The sequence below is a fragment of the Schistocerca nitens genome, chromosome 4 (assembly GCF_023898315.1).
Source record: "Schistocerca nitens isolate TAMUIC-IGC-003100 chromosome 4, iqSchNite1.1, whole genome shotgun sequence".
Taxonomy (NCBI): domain Eukaryota; kingdom Metazoa; phylum Arthropoda; class Insecta; order Orthoptera; family Acrididae; genus Schistocerca; species Schistocerca nitens.
Genome location: NC_064617.1, coordinates 793,200,190 through 793,223,029, shown reverse-complemented (window position 1 = coordinate 793,223,029; position 22,840 = coordinate 793,200,190). Strand labels below are relative to the sequence as shown.

The following is a 22,840-nucleotide window of genomic DNA, read 5'->3' as shown; positions in this document are numbered from 1 at the left end:
AGCAACGTCATTACTGTGCGCGTGGCATGAATATCTAGGAACCCGTATTACGATACCATCTCTAACTAATTTAATCTTCGCAGAACATACAGGTTCAACTACATTAACGGTAGACGGCAGTTCTGCAGGAACAGGTAAACTATCCACAAACCTGGTACTCTCCCTATCAACTTCCTCCGTTCCCTCCTCTCTGCATTCTCTCTTTTCCTTCTCATAATCCTCTTCGTAATTAACATATTCCTCACACCTCGAGGCCTGTTTTCCATTGTCCAGTCCTCGTGCTCTCTCCGCATCTTCTCCCTATACTACACAGTTTTGTTATAAGCTATTTCCTTCAGCTCAGCATCAAGTGCTTCTGATATCTTATATCGCTCTACCTTTCCACTAATAGCTTATATATTTCATTCCTTAAAATTCTAAATACCTCCTCTGTGGTAGGCCCCTGGGGTATCGAAACCACTGCCCTCTGTGGTACTAACCACGACGAGGCTACCCTTATGAGTTATGCAGTCGTAAGCGGAAGCAAAAAACACTTCATCTCACTATCTTGCACTGTTAAATACAGACTCATATTACGTACTCTGCACAAAACAAAATCAGATCGCAAGAACAATTAAAAGTAACACTATCATATTACTTCTTACTATCACTTAACTACTTTCACCTAAGTGACTGCTCATAATCACTACTATACGTCGAAACAACGACTAAACTAAGCTTCATCTCCTGAATCACTAAAATGTTCAAATGTGTGTGAAATCTTATGGGACTTAACTACTATGGTCATCAGTCCTTAAGCTTATAGACTACTTAACCTAAATCATCCTAAGGACAAACACACACACCCATGCCCGAGGGAGGACTTGAACCTCCGCCGGGACCAGCCGCACAGTCCGTGACTGCAGCGCCTCAGACCGCTCGGCTAATCCTGCGCGGCCCTGAATCAGTACTCATGATAAACAGCTTGTACTACCAGACAAAGTGCCGCACCTCTTGCTCATGACACTCATCCTGCCCATATCGACGAGGTGAAAACTAACATTTATATTAACACCTCCTCAAAATAATGTCTGGGGTCACCTGTCAGCTACTGAACTTACAAGTACAATTCAGTCCATGGCAAAATGCACTGATTTGCCGTGACCTCGTAGTGAAACAAAAACAAAACTAAACGACTGCACACATCACACCAGATGTCAAGGAAATTGTATTCCTGCAGTAGTCGAGTTATCTTCTTTATCCATGGATGTTTGCTGTAGGCGTTGTTGCTCCCTCTGCTGTCACCGAATGGCGTGGTGATGGGCTCAAATACCTTATTGCTGACACTACTTGGACGACTGTAGTTACACTCGGAGGGGAGAGTGGTGGTAGTGGCGGCCTGGAGGCCCTGTGGAAACACGGATGACAGTAAAGAAGGCTTTCATTCAATCTCGTTACACGTTTTGTGGTGGCTTGGTGAGGCAACACACTCTTCACTCGGTTGACCGTGACCAGCAGTTACACAGGGGTGGCAGCCTCTGCCCTGGTGAGAGAATGCTGCTAGGCGACTCGTAATGCTAACAGCAGGCCAAAGGAGGGTCTGTAGCCTCTTTAGGCCACAGTCATGCCGTCGGCGACGGCGCCGGCGCCTCGGACTGCCCCTCGCCTCTGCACACAGCCCCACCACTTCAGCATGCGGAGACTGCTGTGTGTGGGATTCGATCCGCAACTTCCTCACAATAGTCGGACAGATACATAATTCAGTAAAATTAGCTGACGTAGTTTTAAACGATATTTTCTATTTGCAAATGAAATTATCGATACCCGTTATTATTAAAGACTTCAGAATGTGTATCACGGTTGTTTGTATCACAAAATATCGATGTTTTTCCAGTTACAAACTAAACTTCTGCAAGATGGATACCCGAATCTGTACAAAATTTAGCCTAAGTGTTTCCTTGTAAGTCACATACGTAAGTTAGTCTACTTTATGTCACTGTCCATCCGCTGTCTTTCGTCAAATTACCGCTACATCCGTATCCTCATTACCTCTTACCATAGCACTGTCCGCAGACGAAGCGAATGCTCTACGCGGAAGCTACGATTTACTCGCCAGTTAAAGTTATCCGTTTACTGCTATTCTACGGCCAAGTGACTGCCCTCTCCGTTTGCTCTGGCCTCACACCGGTTGCTCATCGGTTCCTATACACTCGGATCATAATAAGAAACTGAATGACGGTTAGATGTTTACCAGAGAGCTATCACAGAAAAAACCAATAGGAGAACGAGCTTGGTCGCGCCTTCTGCTCTGCTCGTCGTTGTCATATTGGACTGTGGTCCACAGTAACCGCAGCTAACTTCACTGTTGTCATTCCTTTTCGTTACGTGCTGTGTCGTTCGGACAAGACACAGCCAGGGAAAAAGCACCACAAGCGCAAAGATGCGAGCTGGTACCAGTGCCATACCGACTCGCCACTTGCTCGAGTTTCACCAGCGACACAGGCGTGGATGAGGATGAAGATATCTACTTCACCTCGGCCAACTGCCGGCCGAGTACAATCCGCCAATCACCGGCCGGAACGGACAGAAGCCTACTCGGAAGATAAAAGAGCAGCTTGCGCCCAATTTGTTATAGGTCATCGTCCAGGGCTGACTTAGGCAGGGAATGTCGTTTAGTGAACTCTTAGAAGTGAACAGACAGTTGTTGTAAATTGCATTTGCTATGTAATCTGAAGTTTACCTACGATTATTTGCACTTAGCCATTGAGGGCCTTTTCTGTGTTACATTACAAGTAATGTTGCAGACTCAGTAATTCAACAAGTCATAACGTTTTAACTCGTTTGTGTGACTTTGTTACTAATTTGTTGGAGTGTTGTAGAACCTTCGTTCTCCTATCCTGTTACCTGACCCTGGGTCGTAGCTGTGTAATAGTGGCAGGGAGAAATTGTCTTAGCGGTGTACTGCATCAGAAGCCGCTTCACGAACCCACAAGCTCGGGTTAACGTAGATACAGTGGCGACTCTGCCTCCACAGCAGCAGCCACGAGAGCTTTACAAAACTGGCGACGAGGGTTTGCGAAATTATGTGTTTTGTTCCTCCGTGTTGATCTTTTATAAGATGCAAAAGAATATCGGCAGCTAATAGCGAAAGCAGGTAGGGAAGTGTTAAGCCTACTCTGAATGTGCGAGACGAACTTAGTACAGCAGATTAATGGAAAACATACGTAGGAATTCAGTATTAGATTGCACAGCTGTTCCTTCCGCGGCCATATTGGCATGCGGGTAATGGCTAATCGCAAATATTTCCCCTTTGCGAGTCTGTCACTCGCTTTCAAGGGAATGGTCCAAACCGACATGTCGAAACCTGCCCTGATATTTTTTACATAGGAAGAATACACTGAAGAATTGAATTGTCACAATTTTAGCTGTTAAGGCGCACGGCAAGAACTTTTTTAAAAATGTTGTGAAGTTACTCATATTTTCCGCACGGAGAGCCGCTTATAACAGCGGTTTGTACAGCCCTTCCTGCCGAGAGTTCGAATCGGCGAATAAGCAGAGGTAGCCGTGACGAGAGAACGTAGTGCCGCATAGCGACGTGTCGAAAGTGCTTAAACCCGAATTTTAAGCAGTTAAACCACATAAAAAATGCCTCAAATCATTAATTGTTTGAGCAACTGGCAGTTCATATCGACAGCTAAACTATTGCAGATGTAATTGTCACACAAGTGACTAGCAGAGGAAAGAAAATCGAGACAATGTATGAAGTTACGTAACAGACGACTGCCATCAATAGACACTTTAATTTGTAGACATGAAATATTTTATAACAATTCCTGTAGCACAGTTCGTATGACAATTTTCAAAAATGTTTTTTTACTAACAATGAAACAGTTCCTTGTTATATCTTGTAGACGTAAAAAAAAAAAAAAAACATTTTCCTTACATTAGGCACACCTGATAAAAGAAAAATCAATGCAAAAAAAGCACTTCACAGTACTTATTAGTTTTCCTTTCATAAAACTGGGATGGAGAAGAAATGATCGTCGCCGTTGTTTTGCATATTATGTTTCGTAGAAGGCATACATGATCAAATTCGCAAAACATGGTGATTCAAACTGGCAATGACAGATGTCTGAAGTTCAACAATACTGACCCACTGATAAACCTGAAATGACAAAGAGATAGCGGAAATTATATTTTCCCTGCAGTTTTCTGAAAATTGTTCCACTCAGTAGAAAATTTCCTTATCGAAAGGTTGAACCACAATATTAGTTCTGGTTGGAATCCCAATTATGTTAACAATGTTTCCATCTTCCTCTGAAAGACAGAGGTATTGTTACGTTCAGGCCAAGAGTCCAACAAAAGTAATGAATTATTTTCTGCAACTTGTACGGAGACGTATCAGATGTAATATTGAAACTTATTCTCTCCCATTTTTCGAGATTTTGATTCATACAAGATATTTGCAACTGAACCGTTGTTTTTTCAAATTTTTGACCTAAATTATCGTTGAGGTTTTCAAAGAAAGACATAAACCTGCGTGAACAGTAATCCACTGATACTTATCACTGGCGCTGTTGTATACGAATGTGTCATAGCACTCATCAACTACAATCTCTGTCTCTTTCCCTCCAAATGATGAAGTGCCGTTTGCACTCAGTTCTTGCATGAAACCTGACTGATTGCTTAAATACACTGCAATTTTAGGGGGTAACTGGAAGCATCGTCTTCACGTCAGCTACGAATTTCACTGTAGTATTACCCATTAATGACATCTCCTCTACAAGTTTTCTTGAGGTAAACTTCGTAATTTTACGACTTCTTTTTCCGTATAATTTCGTGACTCTGTTTAACCAGCTCCAAAAAAGTCATGTCCATCTCACTTGCAATTAAGAGCGCCCTGTCTCCTAAATCTCCCACGGTAACAGCACATTCATTCTCATGAGCAGCTCAAGAGGAGATGCCTTTTTGCACGTTTTATTCATAGTCTACTTCCCTCTATGGGAGTAAATTCGTCCATTTCAGCATACCGCAGTTTCTGTCAACGCTTGCAAAAGTACTAACTCCTTTTCATCTTAGCCAACGGTCTGATATGTTGTTACGATTCTATTGCGTGTTCACAGACTGCATTTAGCCCATCGCAAAACATATTCCAAAGAATATTTTCCTGTGGAAATCTTAGTCGATGGTGATCATTACCGGAAGGCAGTGAAGGACAGTTCAGCGATTCCTGTTTATCCGTCGCTTGCACCAGTTTGGATGCATACTAAGTTGGCTGGATTGGTGCACGAGGACTTGCTGAAAGGTAATGCATCGGCGATATATACGTAAAACACTCTTTAGATAAAATGAACTTTATTAACATATTACAACTTTATTCTTCATGTGTACACTTTTGTTTCTCAACGTTGCCATCCTGGCGACGAGCACATATCTCCCAACGAAAAATGGTTCAAATGGCTCTGAGCACTATGGGACTTAACATCTATGGTCATCAGTCCCCTAGAACTTAGAACTACTGAAACCTAACTAACCTAAGGACATCACACACATCCATGCCCGAGGCAGGATTCGTACCTGCGATCGTAGCGGTCGCGTGGTTTCAGACTGAAGCGCCTAGAACCGCTCGGCCACACCGGCCGGCTATGTGTACTAAATCTTGTATCTTGTATACCCCAAAATATCTACAAATTCAATCCCCTATTCTTCTTCTTATACCGTAAACCCACAATAAGTAAAATTGCATTATTTTCTATCCTTCCTGGTGCTGAAATCTCAATGGTCAGTAATGTAGTACACAAGTACACACCTAAACGGAGAAAGAGAGATTAGGGCTTAAGGTCCTGTCGATGTCAAGGTTATTAGGGGACTGTGAACAAACACAGATTGTGGTAAGGAAATTTCATGGAGTGCTGTGTGCACAACGACCTTATATGTTAAATTAAATGGAAGGTGAGCGTTGGCCGTAATATTGATGGTTTATTGATAGCAAAATCGATTTTCAATCACATAGTAATCATTCTCAGTGCTGGAAGTTAAAAATTTCACATAGCGATCAGTGAATAAAAACAAAAACCACAAATACACCTGAGTATAAACCAACCGAAGATGATCACTATGTGATTTAAAATCGATTTTGCTATCAATAAACCATCAATATTACGGCCAACGCTAACTTTCCTTTTAATTGAAATTGGCAATGCTGTTTCAAAATAAGAAGAAGTAAAATCCAAATGTGGGTGGATGGACGTGAATTGTATCCATCCAAGGGCAAGTCCACAGTAGTGTCTACCGAGTTCAGGCCAAGTAGTACTGTGAGGCACACCTAAGCAGGAACGTGAATCTTGGCAGTTGTGACGTCCATTGTGGGCTGCCTTGTGTCCTATCGTTAGGCGTAAGAAACACCAGTCAGCATTCTTCAGTTAATCTTTCCGTTTCGCGATGTCTATTGTTCTACAAACATGAGCCCAGTGGATAACGAGATTCACGGAACACGCAAGAAGGTATCAGTTGCTTGGTTCCGTTTCTCAACGTCTGCTTGAAATCAGTGTGCTTGTGAAAGGTCGGTGCTGCAGAGATTTCATTTATGATTAGGACATTCACTGATATTTTGTCTAATAATATCTCCGTCCACTTTTCCCCTTATGAATACAATTAGTTTAAATCTATATTACTTAACCCTCGTAGTATTTACGATTGCACCTGTAACCTCTCCGTGGTTCCCGCCCTTCCGTACACATGAACGACACATGCTCTTGAGTATCTTCATGGAAAGCATTATTCTTAACAATGGGTGAATTATTTATTCCTTAGTCCAGCGGTTTGCTGACACTGCTGTAAATATTATAGACGTTTAGCAGTGTTGTGTCTGTTTTCTAATAGTTGGCACATTTGTTTTTTGTTTAGAACGTGTCGTATTGTGGCTACTTAGACAAAATATCAAGCAATCACAGTTAGCAGAGTGGTAATTTATACCACATTGGCCCTCTTCAGTGCAAATCTCGTTTGTCGCTACAGAAATTAGCACAATATGGATGGGACTAAGTTTCATTTTGACATTGACATACTGGGTGATTTGCTTCAAGAACTTCACCTGAGCCGCAGCAGCAGAACCTACAACGACGTCAAGGAAGAGAAGTATGCTCGTTTTGCCCTTCAAGCAAGACAGGAGTGACAACGGCATTTTGTAGTCACAGCTCAAACTAAATTCGTGCTAGATCTTGTGTAGATTGCAATAATAATGTCTAAAGTAGAAGCCTCTACTTATTTTGTGTGTAAAATACGAGGCCTGTTCAGAAAGTAAGCTCCGATTGATTGCCAAATTGAAACCACAGTGAACATCAGAAATGTTTTACTTGTAACAATTAGCTACACCTTTCAGCTACTTCTCTACGTAGTCGCCGTTCTGACTTAGACTTTTGTCATAGCGTTGTACCAACTTTTCAATAGCCTCATCATAGAAGGCAGCCGCCAGTGCTTTCCGCCAATTCTCCACGCTGGCCTACACCTCGTTGTCTGTGTCAAAATGTTGTCTTCAAAGACAGCGGTTCATGTGACCGGAGATGAAACTCAGGGGGAGACAATTGCGGACTGTATTGTGGGTAATCTCACATTTCCATTTGAAAACGATGCAGGAGCATCTTCATTGCCCCTGCAGAATGCGGCTGAGAATTGTCTTGAAGAAGAAACAGCACGTCAGTTATGTAATGTTAACTGCATAGCTTCAGGCGAAATTTCTCACCAGGCCCTCGTACTTGGCGGCAGACACTATTTTCTAGACATCTTTACGCACTCACTGCGAGCTCAGAAATGACAAGAGCGACGTGATGCTAACTGGGGTTATACTAGAGACACTACCCAACACATCTGTGCAAATCTTTATCGGATTTTCATAGTCGTTTCCATTTCGCGACCGATCGGAGCTTACTTTCTGAACGCCCCTCGTACTTTTGGAGTTATCATTAATATAATAACGTATAACTAGTGTGCGACACAGATTATGACATCTTACCCAATAACATCTCGAGCAGCAGAATGGTCATTATAGAATATAAAACAGAGCAGTTTGTACTTATGTTTATGTAACAAGCCATTGGAGATTAATATTTGTAATAAACTAGTGCTTAACTTACGAAATTTTGACTCCCATTGAATAAAATTTGTAGTTGAAATGTACGGTAACATTTTTCTCTCATTTCTGTTCTGGGGATAAGGATATTGTGCTCTGGCAGGCTCTCACACTTAACATTAATGATTAAACGCTGAGAAATGTTCTCTGTAAGCGCCCTAAGAATCATTGCCACGATTACTCAGTATCAGCTACAGGCAAGCAATCACACATTCGCCAAGTACAAGGAGAGCTTGAATGCCGCAGTTACAATTGATAACGCCAGAGATACGCTCTACTGAAGCCGTAAACTGTACAGGCTTAACACCATCTAGATAGTGCAGTTAACTTGTATAATTCTATCCATGTTGCGGTAACAAGACAAAGAACTTCTTCGTCTTCTCGTATACTGCGACCGTCACAGCGATACCATTTATCAGGTGATTCGATTTGCCTTTTAGATAATAACACAGGAATGTGTTCTCATGAATGATGGGCAGTAGAGAGTTCTTGTCAAGCAACTGTCGGAGCTATTCCCACAAGTGTTCACACCTTCTATTTCTCTCAGAAATGGCTCAAGCTTCATTTGCCATAGTTGTTGCAGGCTCTTATTACGTATTGGCTCTGAGCACTATGGGACTCAACTGCTGAGGTCATTAGTCCCCTAGAACTTAGAACTAGTTAAACCTAACTAACCTAAGGACATCACAAACATCCATGCCCGAGGCAGGATTCGAACCTGCGACCGTAGCGGTCTTGCGGTTCCAGACTGCAGCGCCTTTAACCGCACGGCCACTTCGGCCGGCTCTTATTACGTATTATTTACATGTCTGACGAATAATGACACATCATTGGACCTAGTAACAGCACAATAAATACTTCAAAATCTTTATGACAGTACACATAAAAATGTCTCTAATAAATAAAATGGTTGAGATACTCATCTTAGATGCCCTTAGAGATATCGAAGGAAGTATGTCGCGATCGTCCGCCACACTTCCGTCAGCTTCAAGTTCGGGAGGCAGTAAGCGTGTTCAGCTAATCTGCGATCTCCACTACTAACTACATATACCTGTTTGAACCAGAGTTCAGCATCTTCCCGGGTTTCGGTTGCACTTTATTTATGTGTTGTGTACATGCAGTCGTGAATAACACACGCATCACGTCTCGTCTTCTGTATTTTAAGAAGCATGATCCAGTCAAAGATACAACCAAAGATATTACATATGTACAACGAACGATACAACATCAGAATTCTGATACTTCAAACATCACAATCCCCAACGTAAACAACCGCAGCTTCAGAGCGCTCCCTTTTATTTTCGGTAATTTGAGCACGTTTCTTACGTTATCCTTACAATTTTCTATGCTGTTCTCATTTCGCGGAGGCTGCGACGGAAACAGTTGTTCAGTGGATGTCGGTCTGCCCCGTGCTCTCGTCGCGGATCAACGAAGTGTGGCCACAGTCCATCATACACAGTCGCGATACTCTCTGCTGTGAAAGTTGTTACCGTCCAATACTTGGAATGGCATTAGCGCCCCTAGCGGCGAGAAAGCCAGCCGTAAGGTTAATGTTCGTCCTTAATTAATTTTCGACGTAAGTAGCGAAATAGTTACTGCAATTTTGCGATCCGAGAATTAGTAAACTACAAAGAGACAAGAATGGTTATAAAATAAATGTAAGAGCGGCGGAATTCCACTGATTTAGTGGCGTAAGCTATAGCTTATTCAGGAAGAAATACTTTCGAATAGATGTGTAGTTGCAGGTTACTCCGCTGAAATCAACAGTATAGAAACACGTATTTCATCCATAAAAAGCATATATTTGTGTTTTTGTTTGTTATAATTGTGGCTGACACTTTCCCTGAGACGTAATAATTTTGTCTGCAGTCTAATGATGCGAGCATTCCTACATTACACGCGACTTTCCAATACACGAATATTTTAATAAACGTAATTACTTTTTCTTCAAAAGCGGGTGCGCTGAAGATTGTTGCTGTTTGCGGCTCAGATGTACCAACAATTATGGAACTGATTTCTTCGGTGCTGGGAAATAGTTTTGCTGTTTTTAACGTTTTTTTGTTACGCCTATGTGGTTTCCTCTCCAGTAGAGTTGTGGTGGATCATTTGGTACGTTGAATAACTTAGGTGTTCGGTTCCATAATAGCTTCCAACTTTGCTCATTCAGTGATCTGACTAGAAGTGTAACAAAGAAAACTTCACGTTCATGCGTAGATACAGGAAGTCTTTTTGCAAAAGCTCCGACCTTCTGTTCTCACTGGCCACTTTTTGATCTAAAAAAAAAAAAAAAAAAAAAAGACAATATTATTTAGTAAATATCTGTAGGTTACAAGAGAATCGTAAATAGACTGCAGTGGGTCAAAGTAACTTAGCCCTTTAAAATACGTTACACAGTTGCACGCAGCGATGTATAGATGTCCAAAGAAACGACGACTGGAAAGCAATTGGTAGTATTCCAGTTGTTGTATCATATGCCGTCAGCGGTGTGTTCTGCCACAAGAAAATTTAACAAATGAACTGTTGTTGGAGCCACATAGCATAATATGCGTGATATATCTGCATAAGAAATGCCGCTTTAGAAAGAAAACCTGCAGAAACGGCTCACCATTACGACCACGTAAGACGAAAATACTGGGAAAACACAGAGGACTGTGAACAGGAACACGCAGATCGCAGAAAGCTAGTAGCAGCCTAAGACTTCGGGACCTGCACATCAGTCGTTACGACGACGACATCAGGGTTATCTATAACTACCGCATTTCAGCAAGATGAGGGAACAGTGAACTTGTATGAGTTTTATAATGGAAGCCCGCGCTGTGTCTGTGTTGGAAACCAAGACAAAAATACAGATACATAGCACCCAAAGTCAGTCAGAAAAGTAGAAAACAGGAGCAGCAGATGTGTTACATGTACGAACTCCATTGGTCATAATAAGATACTGAACTCTGCTCTAGCAGCCAGCTGCCTATTTCGCCACTAACGTGTTTCAAAATATCCTCTCGGAGCTGATATTAAAAAGTTTATGATCACGAAACAAGGTACAACATCCAATGTCGTTACGGAACTACCATAGGAGGAACGCTGCTGCGTACACTAAATTGCTAATGAATGTCTAAAAGAACATAATGAAAGTGGGAAAGCGCTCACGAACTACGCTAGCTTTAGTTAGAGTATCGCATAACCACCAGAACTTACTGTTCCACAAAACAAGCCGTTTCAGCCTGTTTGGTGTGAGGTAGCAATTAAGGAGCAAAACGAAGCATATAGAAGATATAAGCTACCATCAACAAAAGAGGAATTTTCTAGTCTCCTTAATATCCACGCCATAATTAAACGGCTATTGAAAAATACGAAGAGAAATCGGTAGGTTTTTATTTCTTTTTTGTAATAAACAATCCATTAAAACCTATTGTACTAAAAATTAAGTCAGAGAAGCCCAAAGACGCTAAACATTGATACACACCTGTCAGTCTCCTATAAGATGTTACAACGCTTAGTCCGCAGCTCGTGGTCGTGCGGTAGCGTTCTCGCTTCCCGCGCCCGGGTTCCCGGGTTCGATTCCCGGCGGGGTCAGGGATTTTCTCTGCCTCGTGATGACTGGGTGTTGTGTGATGTCCTTAGGTTAGTTTGGTTTAAGTAGTTCTAAGTTCTAGGGGACTGATAACCAAAGATGCTAAGTCCCATAGTGCTCAGAGCCATTTTTGTTACAACGCTTAATGAAAAATCAGTTAGGCTTGTGAGTCAGAACGCGGTACCTAAAATTCAAACCGGTTTCAGGAAGGGACAGGGCAGAAACTAAACTTCGGTGCAGCTAGTCGCAACATTCAGTTCAGTTTTATTGACAATAAATACCTCTTGCGGTATCCAAAGACAAGTCAATGCCTATGGCACCATATTGGTTCTTCTTTTGAATATGAAACTACAAAAAATATCGGTATCCCGTCTACAGTTTCAAGTAACCTCTGCTCGTTACTAAGTAACAACAGACTTATTATCACGAATAAGGACAAACATACAGGACCGAGAGAAGCAATATTGGATTATCGCAAGGCTCAGTTTTTCCTCACCTGCTTCCTAACATATACGTTGTGGAAAATGTCACCCAACGTGATACTGGGTAGACTGACGATCTTTGAATTGATTCTAAATGCTATACCCTAGATCAAGGATTCAAAGCAAACGTGCTCCGCGAACAGACGGTTGACACAGGTTTGCGAGCAGCGAATGCTGTACCCCCCCCCCCCCCCCCATCGTCAAAAGGATTGGAATGAGAATTCGTGTAACGACGTGCGTAAACGAGGAAATCACTCCTGAGGGAAATGCTTGAGGAAATCACTCCTGAGGGAAATGCTTGAGGAAATCCAGAATGACTTTATATTCCCTGTAGCATTGCAGATCAATTACTTTCAAATGCAGGCCAGCGCATATTAGGTCCAGAATGCGTTTTCATTTACTTAGTTAGTTGCGCTAGGAATCCTGACTTATTTCTCAACATTATTGGCACTCTGCCTGCAGAAACATAATCCAATCCAGTCCATGATAGACCTACACTTTCTTCAGTGCTGTTGTCAGTGTCACATCCAGCTGCGTGCTTGAGGTATCTACACTTTCATAGCGCACTAAGCAGTAGTAACAAACTCCGTACAAAGATTTTGCAGACTGGCTCTGAATGTCGTCTACTATAGCCTACGCATTTAAAAACTCATCGTAGCGACGGGTACAGACATGCATCGGGGTGCAAGGACGACACTTTGAACACCTCTTTTACCTAAGAGTACAATCACGTAACAGTCTTCGTGCCCATTCAGATAACCTGCACTTCTACCAAAGTATCTCCAACAACTTATTTTAATGTTGAACAGCATTGTTACCTTTTTGTAGATGGTAAGGCGATTACAAGTCAGTGGTGACTGGTAACCATTAAGTCGCAGTTACCTCGCAAATGGTTCTTTTGCGGACCTATGTTTACTCAGACTTTTTTGCCTCTAGTATCGCGTACTTTCAACTGTATGCTTTTACGCTATTGACTTTGATACGCACTTTATGCGACTGACATTACTTTTGAGTTGAACTGTGTGGAACATAAGCCAGTGTTTGTAAAAATTACAGTACCCAGAAAGAATAACATCAGAGACCTCATGGAACAGCTGAAGATATTTCAATATTTTCTAAGGACGAAAGACATTCGCAGATAATATGGGGAAACACTTCACAAAACTGCAGCTAGAACCGGATTACCAATATCTTATGCGAGGATATAATACACTCAAACTAAATACAAAAGCAATATATATATATATATATATATATATATATATATATATATATATATATATATATCGCTTTTGTATTTATTTTGAGTGTATTATATATATATATATATATATATATAGGGTGGTCCATTGACAGTGACCGGGCCAAATATCTCACGAAATAAGCATCAAACGTAAAAACTACAAAGAACGAAACTCGTCTAGCTTGAAGGGGGAAACCAGTTAGCGCTATGGTTGGCCCGCTAGATGACGCTGCCATAGGTCAAACGGATAACAACTGCGTTTTTTTAAAAATAGGAAGCCCCATTTTTATTATATATTTGTGTAGTACGTAAAGAAATATGAATGTTTTACTTGGACCACTTTTTTCGCTTTGTGATAGATGGCGCTGTAATAGTCACAAACGTATAAGTAGGTGGTATCACGTAACATTCCGCCAGTGCGGAAGGTATTTGCTTCGTGATACATTACCCGTATTAAAATGGACCGTTTACCAATTGCGGAAAAGGTCGATATCGTGTTGCTGTATGACTATTGTGATCAAAATGCCCAACGGGCGTGTGCTATGTATGCTGCTCGGTATCCTGGACGACATCATCCAAGTGTCCGGGCCATTCGCCAGATAGTTACGTTATTTAAGGAAACAGGAAGTGTTCAGCCACATGTGAAACGTCAACCACAACCTGCAACAAATGATGATGCCCAAGTAGGTGTTTTAGCTGCTGTCACGGCTAATCCGTAAATCAGTAGCAGACAAATTGCGCGAGAATCGGGAATCTCAAAAACGTCGGTGTTGAGAATGCTACATCAACATCGATTGCACCCGTACCATATTTCTATGCACCAGGAATTGCATGGCAACGACTTTGAACGTCGTGTACAGTGCTGCCATTGGGCACAAGAGAAATTACGGGACGATGACAGATTTTTTTGCACGCGTTCTATTTAGCGACGAAGCGTCATTCGACAACAGCGGTAACGTAAACCGGCATAATATGCACTATTGGGCAAACCCACGATGGCTGCGACAAGTGGAACATCAGTGACCTTGACTGATTGATGTATGGTGCGGCATTATGGGAGGAAGGATAATTGTCCCCCATTTTATCGATGGCAATCTAAATGGCGCAATGTATGCTGATTTCCTACGTAATGCTCTACCGATGTTACTACAAGATGTTTCACTGCATGACAGAATGGCGGTGTACTTACAACATGATGGATGTCCGGCATATAGCTCGCGCGCGGTTGAAGCGGTATTGAATAGCGAATTTCATGAGAGGTGGACTGGTCGTCGAAGCACCATACCATGGCCCGCACGTTCGCCGGATCTGACGTCCCCGGATTTCTTTCTGTGGAGATAGTTGGAGAATATTTGCTACCGTAATCCACCGACAACGCTTGACAACATGAGTCAGCGCATTCTCAATGCATGTGCGAACATTACGGAAGGCGAACTACTCGCTGTTGAGAGGAACGTCGTTACGCGTATTGCCAAATGCATTGAGGTTGACGGACATCATTTTGAGCATTTATTGCATTAATGTGGTATTTACAGGTAATCACGATGTAACAGCATGCGTTCTCAGAAATGATAAGTTCTCAAAGGTACATGTATCAAATTGGAACAACCGAAATAAAATGTTCAAACGTACCTACGTTCTGTATTTTAATTTAAAAAACCGACCTGTTACCAACTGTTAGTCTAAAATTGTGAGCCATATGTTTGTGACTATTACAGCGCCGTCTATCACAAAGCGAAAAACGTGGTCCTACTAAAACATTCATATTTCTTTACGTACTACACGAAAATGCAATAAAATGTAAAATATAAAAAAAAACAGTTGATATCCGTTTGACCTATGGCAGGTCTATCTAGCGGGCCAACCATAGCGCCATCTGGTTATCCCCTTCAAGCTAGACAAGTTTCGTTCTTTGTAGTTTTTTCGTTTGACACTTATTTCGTGAGATAGTTGGCCCGGTCACGATCAATGGACCAGGCTGTTTATATAAACACGACAGGGAACATCAAAACAGTTAATAAGTTTAAGTATTTTAAAGAAGGGTTGCAATCAAAATGGTTCAGATAACATCACAAGTAAGGAAAGGTAGGAAAAAATGGAATTAGCATGCAAACTTACCCAAAACCGATGTAATAAAAGATCAGTGTCGCTCCAAGCAAAAATTAAACACTGCGCAACATTAATTGAACTATAGGCACTATACGGATCTCAATGCCCCCTAACAGTCAATAAAAGAAGTGAACAAGAAGAATTGGAGAAGAAAGAAAGGAAAAATGTTAAGAAAGTTTTAGGACCACAACAGAACAAAGATAACAACTGAACGAAGAGGAGAAACGAAGATCTTTACAGAAAAATAGAAACGTTCACTGAGACAATAAAGTAGAGGAAATTAAATCTTTACGGCCATATTTACATAATAAATGACATGGGCTAGCGAAGATTATTTTCAGTTTCGCTTCCAATTTAAAAAATACCACTGTACAGCTGGAAGAGACAATTACTGCAGAAGGCAGTACACTGAAACAGGGAAAATTTCAGGCCACTGATCAGTACTACAAAATGTTCTGTCCTACAACGAACACCACAACGTAACAGGGTGATGTCAAACAAATGACACGATCCATCAGCCAACGAACAAAGAAGTTTTGGGAAGATAAGAAGAAAAAGGCTGTGCCATAATTTTTGGTTCTAAGCCGTCTATAATTGATCAAATTCTCTAGTAACAGAAAAGAATAGTGTAATAATGACAAGTGATTACGACTGCAGAAAGATTATGTACATATGAAGTCCATAGCGCGCAATTTTGTATGCCCAGATCAGAAGGGCCAATCTCAGACAGCGAAGAATTTTCAAGAGAACGTGAAATAAATGGGGCCCGATGATGGCTCTACGATCGCACGCATCGACGAGGGTACGGGACCATGCAGTGTGACTACAGCGCGTAACTGCCGCTAGGTTGTCCGCACGGGCTTGACGGACCATGCGCTTTCGCCCACAGTGTCGGTTTGATGCAGAGGCGCCGCAACAAATGTGAACCTGTCTTCCTCGAATTTAGCTTTCATTACCCAGAAACAACAGTTATCACAGAATGTAACAGAGCCATGAAGCCCGCCAGGGAATTCTCAATTGTAAAATGTGGTCCACATTTAACTTGTCCTACAGTTATGCCTTCCAGTTGCTCGCTGTGGCTGTGGTGACTTTAAAATCTAAAGGTAATATCGTGGTAGTTTGGTGTGTCATTGGGTGCAGCATGCGACCTCTAGTTGTACGTTTGGAGGACAATCCGAACAAAATCGCTACATAAGGGAAGTTTTAGAGCTGGACGTAGTGTCCTTACATCAGGAATTTGCACTGCCGAACTTCAGTAGATTAATGCTCGGATAGCTGTTGTGTGGAACGTACAAGACCTTTTCAATGAGACGATGGGTACTGCAGCTTGCATGATCTGCTCGTTCGCCTGACGTACTGCCCATCGGTCTTGGACGTAATTCGTGGTCAGTTTGCTCGTCAGTGTTTTGCAGTAATCATTGTTCACTCGTATGGAAACGAAATGGCGGGAGAGTCCCCTATGTCACTGACTTTATGTCATGACTTTTGAATATTCCATACGCAACTCACAAAGTCAGCTGCCATATACGAGGCCTGTTCAGAAAGTAAGCTCCGATTGATTGCCAAATTGAAACCACAGTGAACATCAGAAATGTTTTACTTGTAACAATTAGCTACACCTTTCAGCTACTTCTCTACGTAGTCGCCGTTCTGACTTAGACTTTTGTCATAGCGTTGTACCAACTTTTCAATAGCCTCATCATAGAAGGCAGCCGCCAGTGCTTTCCGCCAATTCTCCACGCTGGCCTACACCTCGTTGTCTGTGTCAAAATGTTGTCTTCAAAGACAGCGGTTCATGTGACCAGAGATGAAACTCAGGGGGAGACAATTGCGGACTGTATTGTGGGTAATCTCACATTTCCATTTGAAAACGATGCAGGAGCATCTTCATTGCCCCTGCAGAATGCGACTGAGAATTGTCTTGAAGAAGAAACAGCACGACAGTTATGTAATGTTAGCTGCATAGCTTCAGGCGAAATTTCTCACCAGGCCCTCGTACTTGGCGGCAGACACTATTTTCTAGACATCTTTACGCACTCACTGCGAGCTCAGAAATGACAAGAGCGACGTGATGCTAACTGGGGTTATACTAGAGACACTACCCAACACATCTGTGCAAATCTTTATCGGATTTTCATAGTCGTTTCCATTTCGCGACCGATCGGAGCTTACTTTCTGAACGCCCCTCGTACATTAATCAGCCAGAACATTATGACCACATACCTATTATCGACATAAACTCGTCCGGGCGATAATAGCGTTATCTGGCGAGGAATGACTGCTAGTCAGACACACGCAGGGCGCATGTAGTATCAGAGAACGTGCTGTCCGTGTGTAGAATGAGAAAGGTGCGTGATGTATCTGAGCTTGACCGAGGCCCAGCATGAGAGTTTCGGAAACTACACGACTCGTCGAGTGTTCGAGAAGAGCTGTGGTGAGTGTCTTCAACAAGTGACGATACCAAGGTGAAACCACGTCCAGACGTTGTGGGGCTGTGAGGCCACCCCTCATTACAGATGTCGGGCGTCATAGCGTGGGGAGGCTGGTAAAACCGGACAGCGCGGCGAACTGTGGCGGAACTAACATCGGACCTCAATGCTGGGCAGAGCACAAGTGTGTCTGAATACACAGTGCACCAAACACTCCTTACGATGGGCCTCTGTAACCGACTACCCATGCCTGTGCCAATGTTAGCACCACAACATCGACAACTACGGCTAAAATGGGCACGTTGTCATCGGCACTGGACGTTGGCGCAGTGCCAGAGCGTTGCAGGTCTCATGATTCCTGATTCCTTCATCATCATGCATATGGGAGGGCGTGGATCCATCGATCGTCTTCCAGGGGAACAGCCCCTTGACATCTGCGTTGTGGGACCGACACAAGCTGGCCATGGCTCCATTATGCTTTGAAAAACACTCACATGGGCATCCACGTGTCCAGTGGAGTTCGTGAAGGACACCCTGACGGCCAGATTGTATAGCGCACTGGTTGCAGACCATATACATCCTTTCATGATGATCACGCCTTCCGACGGCAGTGGCATTTTTCAACAAGATAACGCGCCATGTCACAAGGCCAGTAGTGTGATTGAGTGGTTCGAGGAACACAGTGGCGAGTTCCAATTGATGTGCTGGCCCCGACTCGCCAGCCTCGAACCAGATCGAACACATCTAGGATGTGATAGAAACGTGTCAGAGCTATCGGCCCCCTCCTCAGAATTGACGGGTGTTAGGTGACTTGTATTTGCAAATGTGGTGCCAAATCTCTCCAGTGATAAACCAAGGCCTTAGTGTTTCCATTCCACGACACGTCGCCGCTATTATTGGTGAGACAGCTTTAATCTGTAGCACACCGCTCACACCATATCTGAACGAAGATGTTTGTGATAAGGTGACACGGAATGTTGGCGCCTTCTGTACCTAGTAGTGGACTTACCTTCTCTACTTTTAGCGATTATTTACATTTATGACATCTTAGTTGTTGAATGGTTCAAATAGCTCTGAGCACTATGGGACTTAACATCTCAGGTCATCAGTCCCCTAGAACTTAGAACTACTTAAACCTAACTAAGGACACCACACACATCCATGCCCGAGTAGGATTCGAACCTGCGACCGTAGCGGTCGCGCGGTTCCAGACTGAAGCGCCTAGAACCACTCGGCCACTAGCGGCCGGCTTAATTGTTGATATATTGCCATGTTACCTTACGTCTGATAAAATAAGCCCCTTTCAGTCACACGGGGTTGCAATTGTCATTAATATTAGTGCTTTCCGTTAACACTGCTGTTACAGGAATGCTCTGCTGTGAAACAGCTCCTGACCAATGGTTGTGAAATTGATGTATTTCGTTGACTTCAGGAGAAACCTGTGAACCAACATGAGGACGTCGGTGCTGTGGGCGCTGTTACTGTTTGCTGGTGTCTCGCAGTGCGCACGAATTCTGGGAATCAATCCAACGAGGTCCATTAGTCATCAAACGCCGTTCTTAGCTATTATGGCAGCACTTGCTGAAAAGGGTCACCAAGTTACTGTGGTAACAACACATCCTTTGAAGGTACGTGAGCTTCAAGCACATTTGTTTCTTGGTAGTAAGGAGTGAAGGAAGCAAGATTACATCTTAAGTCCCATGGATATAGACGTCATTAGAGAAAGAGCACAAGCTCTGATTGCGGAAGGATGGGAATGAAAATCGGCCATGTCCTTTTCAATGGAACGATCCGAGCATTTACTCTAAGTTGTTTACAGAAAACACGAAAATCCAAATCTGGATGACCGGATGGGGATCTGAACCGTAGCCCTCTCGAATGCGATTCCAGCATGCTAACCAAATGAGAATTCGGCATGCTAATCACTGCGCCCACTCTCTCGGTTTTCTTGGAATCGCCAAACGCATAAGCTCATTACAAACATGACCACTTCCACAGAACTCTGAGTTGAGGTAGATAATTACGGTAGAGGCTACGGGAAAGTAAATCCCGTGTTAGCGTGGGGCAAAAAAGGTTACAATAGTTTTAACTAGCTTAGCGCCTGCTGCTACGCCCTCGCAGACTATATGGTCTGCACAATTATTTTGTTTTACTGAAATCGAATGTTTACATTGTTCACACACTGCAACGCCATCTAAACTTCTCACACATTATTAAGGCCATAGAATTATGGTATTTTCATAATGTATTTCTGACCAGAAAGCGAGTCTGATAGCTGAAGTCCAAGGTTTTTGTTAATAAGGACTTTTGAGTTGAGTGGTGATATTTCCATAGAAACTTTCATCCCCTAACACATATTTCTTTATATCTAATTGAAAAGTGAAATACGAACTACCATATACTTAACTTTACATTTTTGTTATGCAACGAAATGGTTTTTTAAAGATTTTTATCCCCTGTTTCACACCTTTAGGGGTTGAATTTCCAAAAACAGTAAAACACTTAATTTATTTTTTTTCTTGAATGAGATTTTCACTCTGCAGCGGAGTGTGCGCTGATATGAAACTTCCTGGCAGATTAAAACTGTGTGCCCGACCGAGACTCGAACTCGGGACCTTTGCCTTTCGCGGGCAAGTACTCTACCAACTGAGCTACCGAAGCACGACTCACGCCCGGTACTCACAGCTTCACTTCTGCCAGTACCTCGTCTCCTACCTTCCAAACTTTACAGAGGCTGTCCTGCGAACCTTGCAGAACTAGCACTCCTGAAAGAAAGGATATTGCGGAGACATGGCTTAGCCACAGCCTGGGGGATATTTCCAGAATGAGATTTTCACTCTGCAGCGGAGTGTGCGCCGATATGAAACTTCCTGGCAGATTAAAACTGTGTGCCCGACCGAGACTCGAACCCGGGACCTTTGCTCGCAGGAGAGCTTCTGTAAAGTTTGGAAGGTAGGAGACGAGGTACTGGCAGAAGTAAAGCTGTGAGTAGCGGGCGTGAGTCGTGCTTCGGTAGCTCAGTTGGTAGAGCACTTGCCCGCGAAAGGCAAAGGTCCCGAGTTCGAGTCTCGGTCGGGCACACAGTTTTAATCTGCCAGGAAGTTTCATATCAGCGCACACTCCGCTGCAGAGTGAAAATATCATTCTGGAAATATCCCCCATGCTGTGGCTAAGCCATGTCTCCGCAATATCCTTTCTTTCAGGAGTGCTGGTTTCTGCAAGGTTCGCAGGAGAGCTTCTGCAAAGTTTGGAAGGTAGGAGACGAGGTATTGGCACGACCCGCCGTCTGGCCTACATGGTTAGCGCTCGGACCATTACGCCAGAGGTCTCGGGTTCGATTTCTCCTGCGGCACTTTTGCCGGCACGGTAGTTCAGCGTGTTAGAGGGTTATCAGCCCTCTGTAATAAAAAAACTGAGTTAATCGATCAATAACGAACCTAAACGGCTGTCTTACGACGTCCGCCCCGAGCAGATGCAACGAACAAAAGCGAAAAAAATGAGATTTAAAAAAAATAAAAAAAAAAACGTTGGTAGAGCACTTTCCCGCGAAAGGCAAAGGTCCCGAGTTCGAGTCTCGGTCAGGCACATAGTTTTAATCTGCCAGGAAGTTTCTTATTTTATTTCTTGTATAGAAACCTAAGATAAATTTTTAATAGATTAACTTGGAAAATGGTTTCATAATGAGATAGTGTCATAAATCTTTACATCCCCTGTTTCACTGCATTAAGAGGTTAAATTTACAAAACAATTAGACATGTAATTTTTAAATTTCTAACGGAGAAGTCAAATACCAGTTTTCATAGATGTACCTTTAAAACAGCTTTGGTAGTTCTTTAATAATGATTCATTAAGAAAAGAAAGTGAGAGAGAGAAAGGTAGACTTTCACCCACTATTTTACCTCCTTATTGGTTCAATTTTCCAAACTGCGTAAATAGTTATTTTGTATTTGGAAATTAAGAAACCATACACAAATTTTCGTAGTTCTAGCTTCAAAATTGCCTTAATAGCGACATACTTTCGCAAAGCTTTTCATGCCACATTTCATCCCCTTAGCAGTGGAATTTCGAACAATCCCTTCTTAAACGATGCCTACAGCATAAGATCTACACCCTCTCCAAATTTCAGGTATCTGTTATTAGCAGTTTGGGAGGGACGATGATAAGTGAAGGAATCAGTCTGGTTCTATTTCACCCCCTGACGGGTTCAGATTGAAGAACAGTGAAACAAGTTCTTTTTATTTCCAACCAAGAAACCAAACTCAAACTTTCGTAGATTTAGCTTTTAAATGGTTTCATAATGAAGTATTCCGTAAAAATTTCATTCCCGACTTCATCCGCTTGGGAGTTGAATTTCCAAAAACACTGAAACACGTATGTTATTATTTGTGACCGAGAAGTGAAATACCATTTTTCATAGACGAAGCTTCAAAAATGTTTTAGTATTTCTTTTTAACGATTTTTTTAAGAGAGAACTTTCACCCACCATTTCACCCTAATTGCGGTTAAATTTCTAAAACTGCTGAAACACGGATTTCTTTATTTCTAATCGAGAAATCAAATTTTCGTAGGCCTTGCTTCAAAATTGTTTTAAGCAAAAACTTCCACAAAACCTTTCATCCTCTATTTCTCCCCATGAGGGATGGAATTTCAAGAAGTCCCTTCTTAAACGACGACAACAGTATAAGATGAATACTCTCTCCAAATTTCAAGTTTATATCCCTAGCGGTTTGGTCTGTGCGATGGTGAGTCAGGTAAGTCTTTCCGCTCCCGGGATTGGAATGACTCCTTACCCTCTCCCTTAAAACCCACATCCTTTCGTCTTTCCCTCTTTCCTGATGAGGCAACAGTTTGTTGCGAAAGCTTGAATTTTGTGTGTATGTTTGTATTTGTTTGTGTGTC

At 42.5% G+C, this 22,840-nt stretch overlaps 1 protein-coding gene across 1 annotated transcript in view; it reads left to right on the top strand.

Moving 5' to 3' along the window:
* LOC126252575 (UDP-glucosyltransferase 2-like) overlaps positions 1-22,840 on the top strand; it is a 152,323-nt gene that overhangs the window by 38,341 nt on the left and 91,142 nt on the right. The window contains exon 2 of the mRNA XM_049953476.1: positions 19,374-19,569. Coding sequence (XP_049809433.1) covers positions 19,393-19,569 — 177 coding nt within the window. The 5' untranslated portion in view covers positions 19,374-19,392. The remainder of the gene's footprint in view (positions 1-19,373; positions 19,570-22,840) is intronic.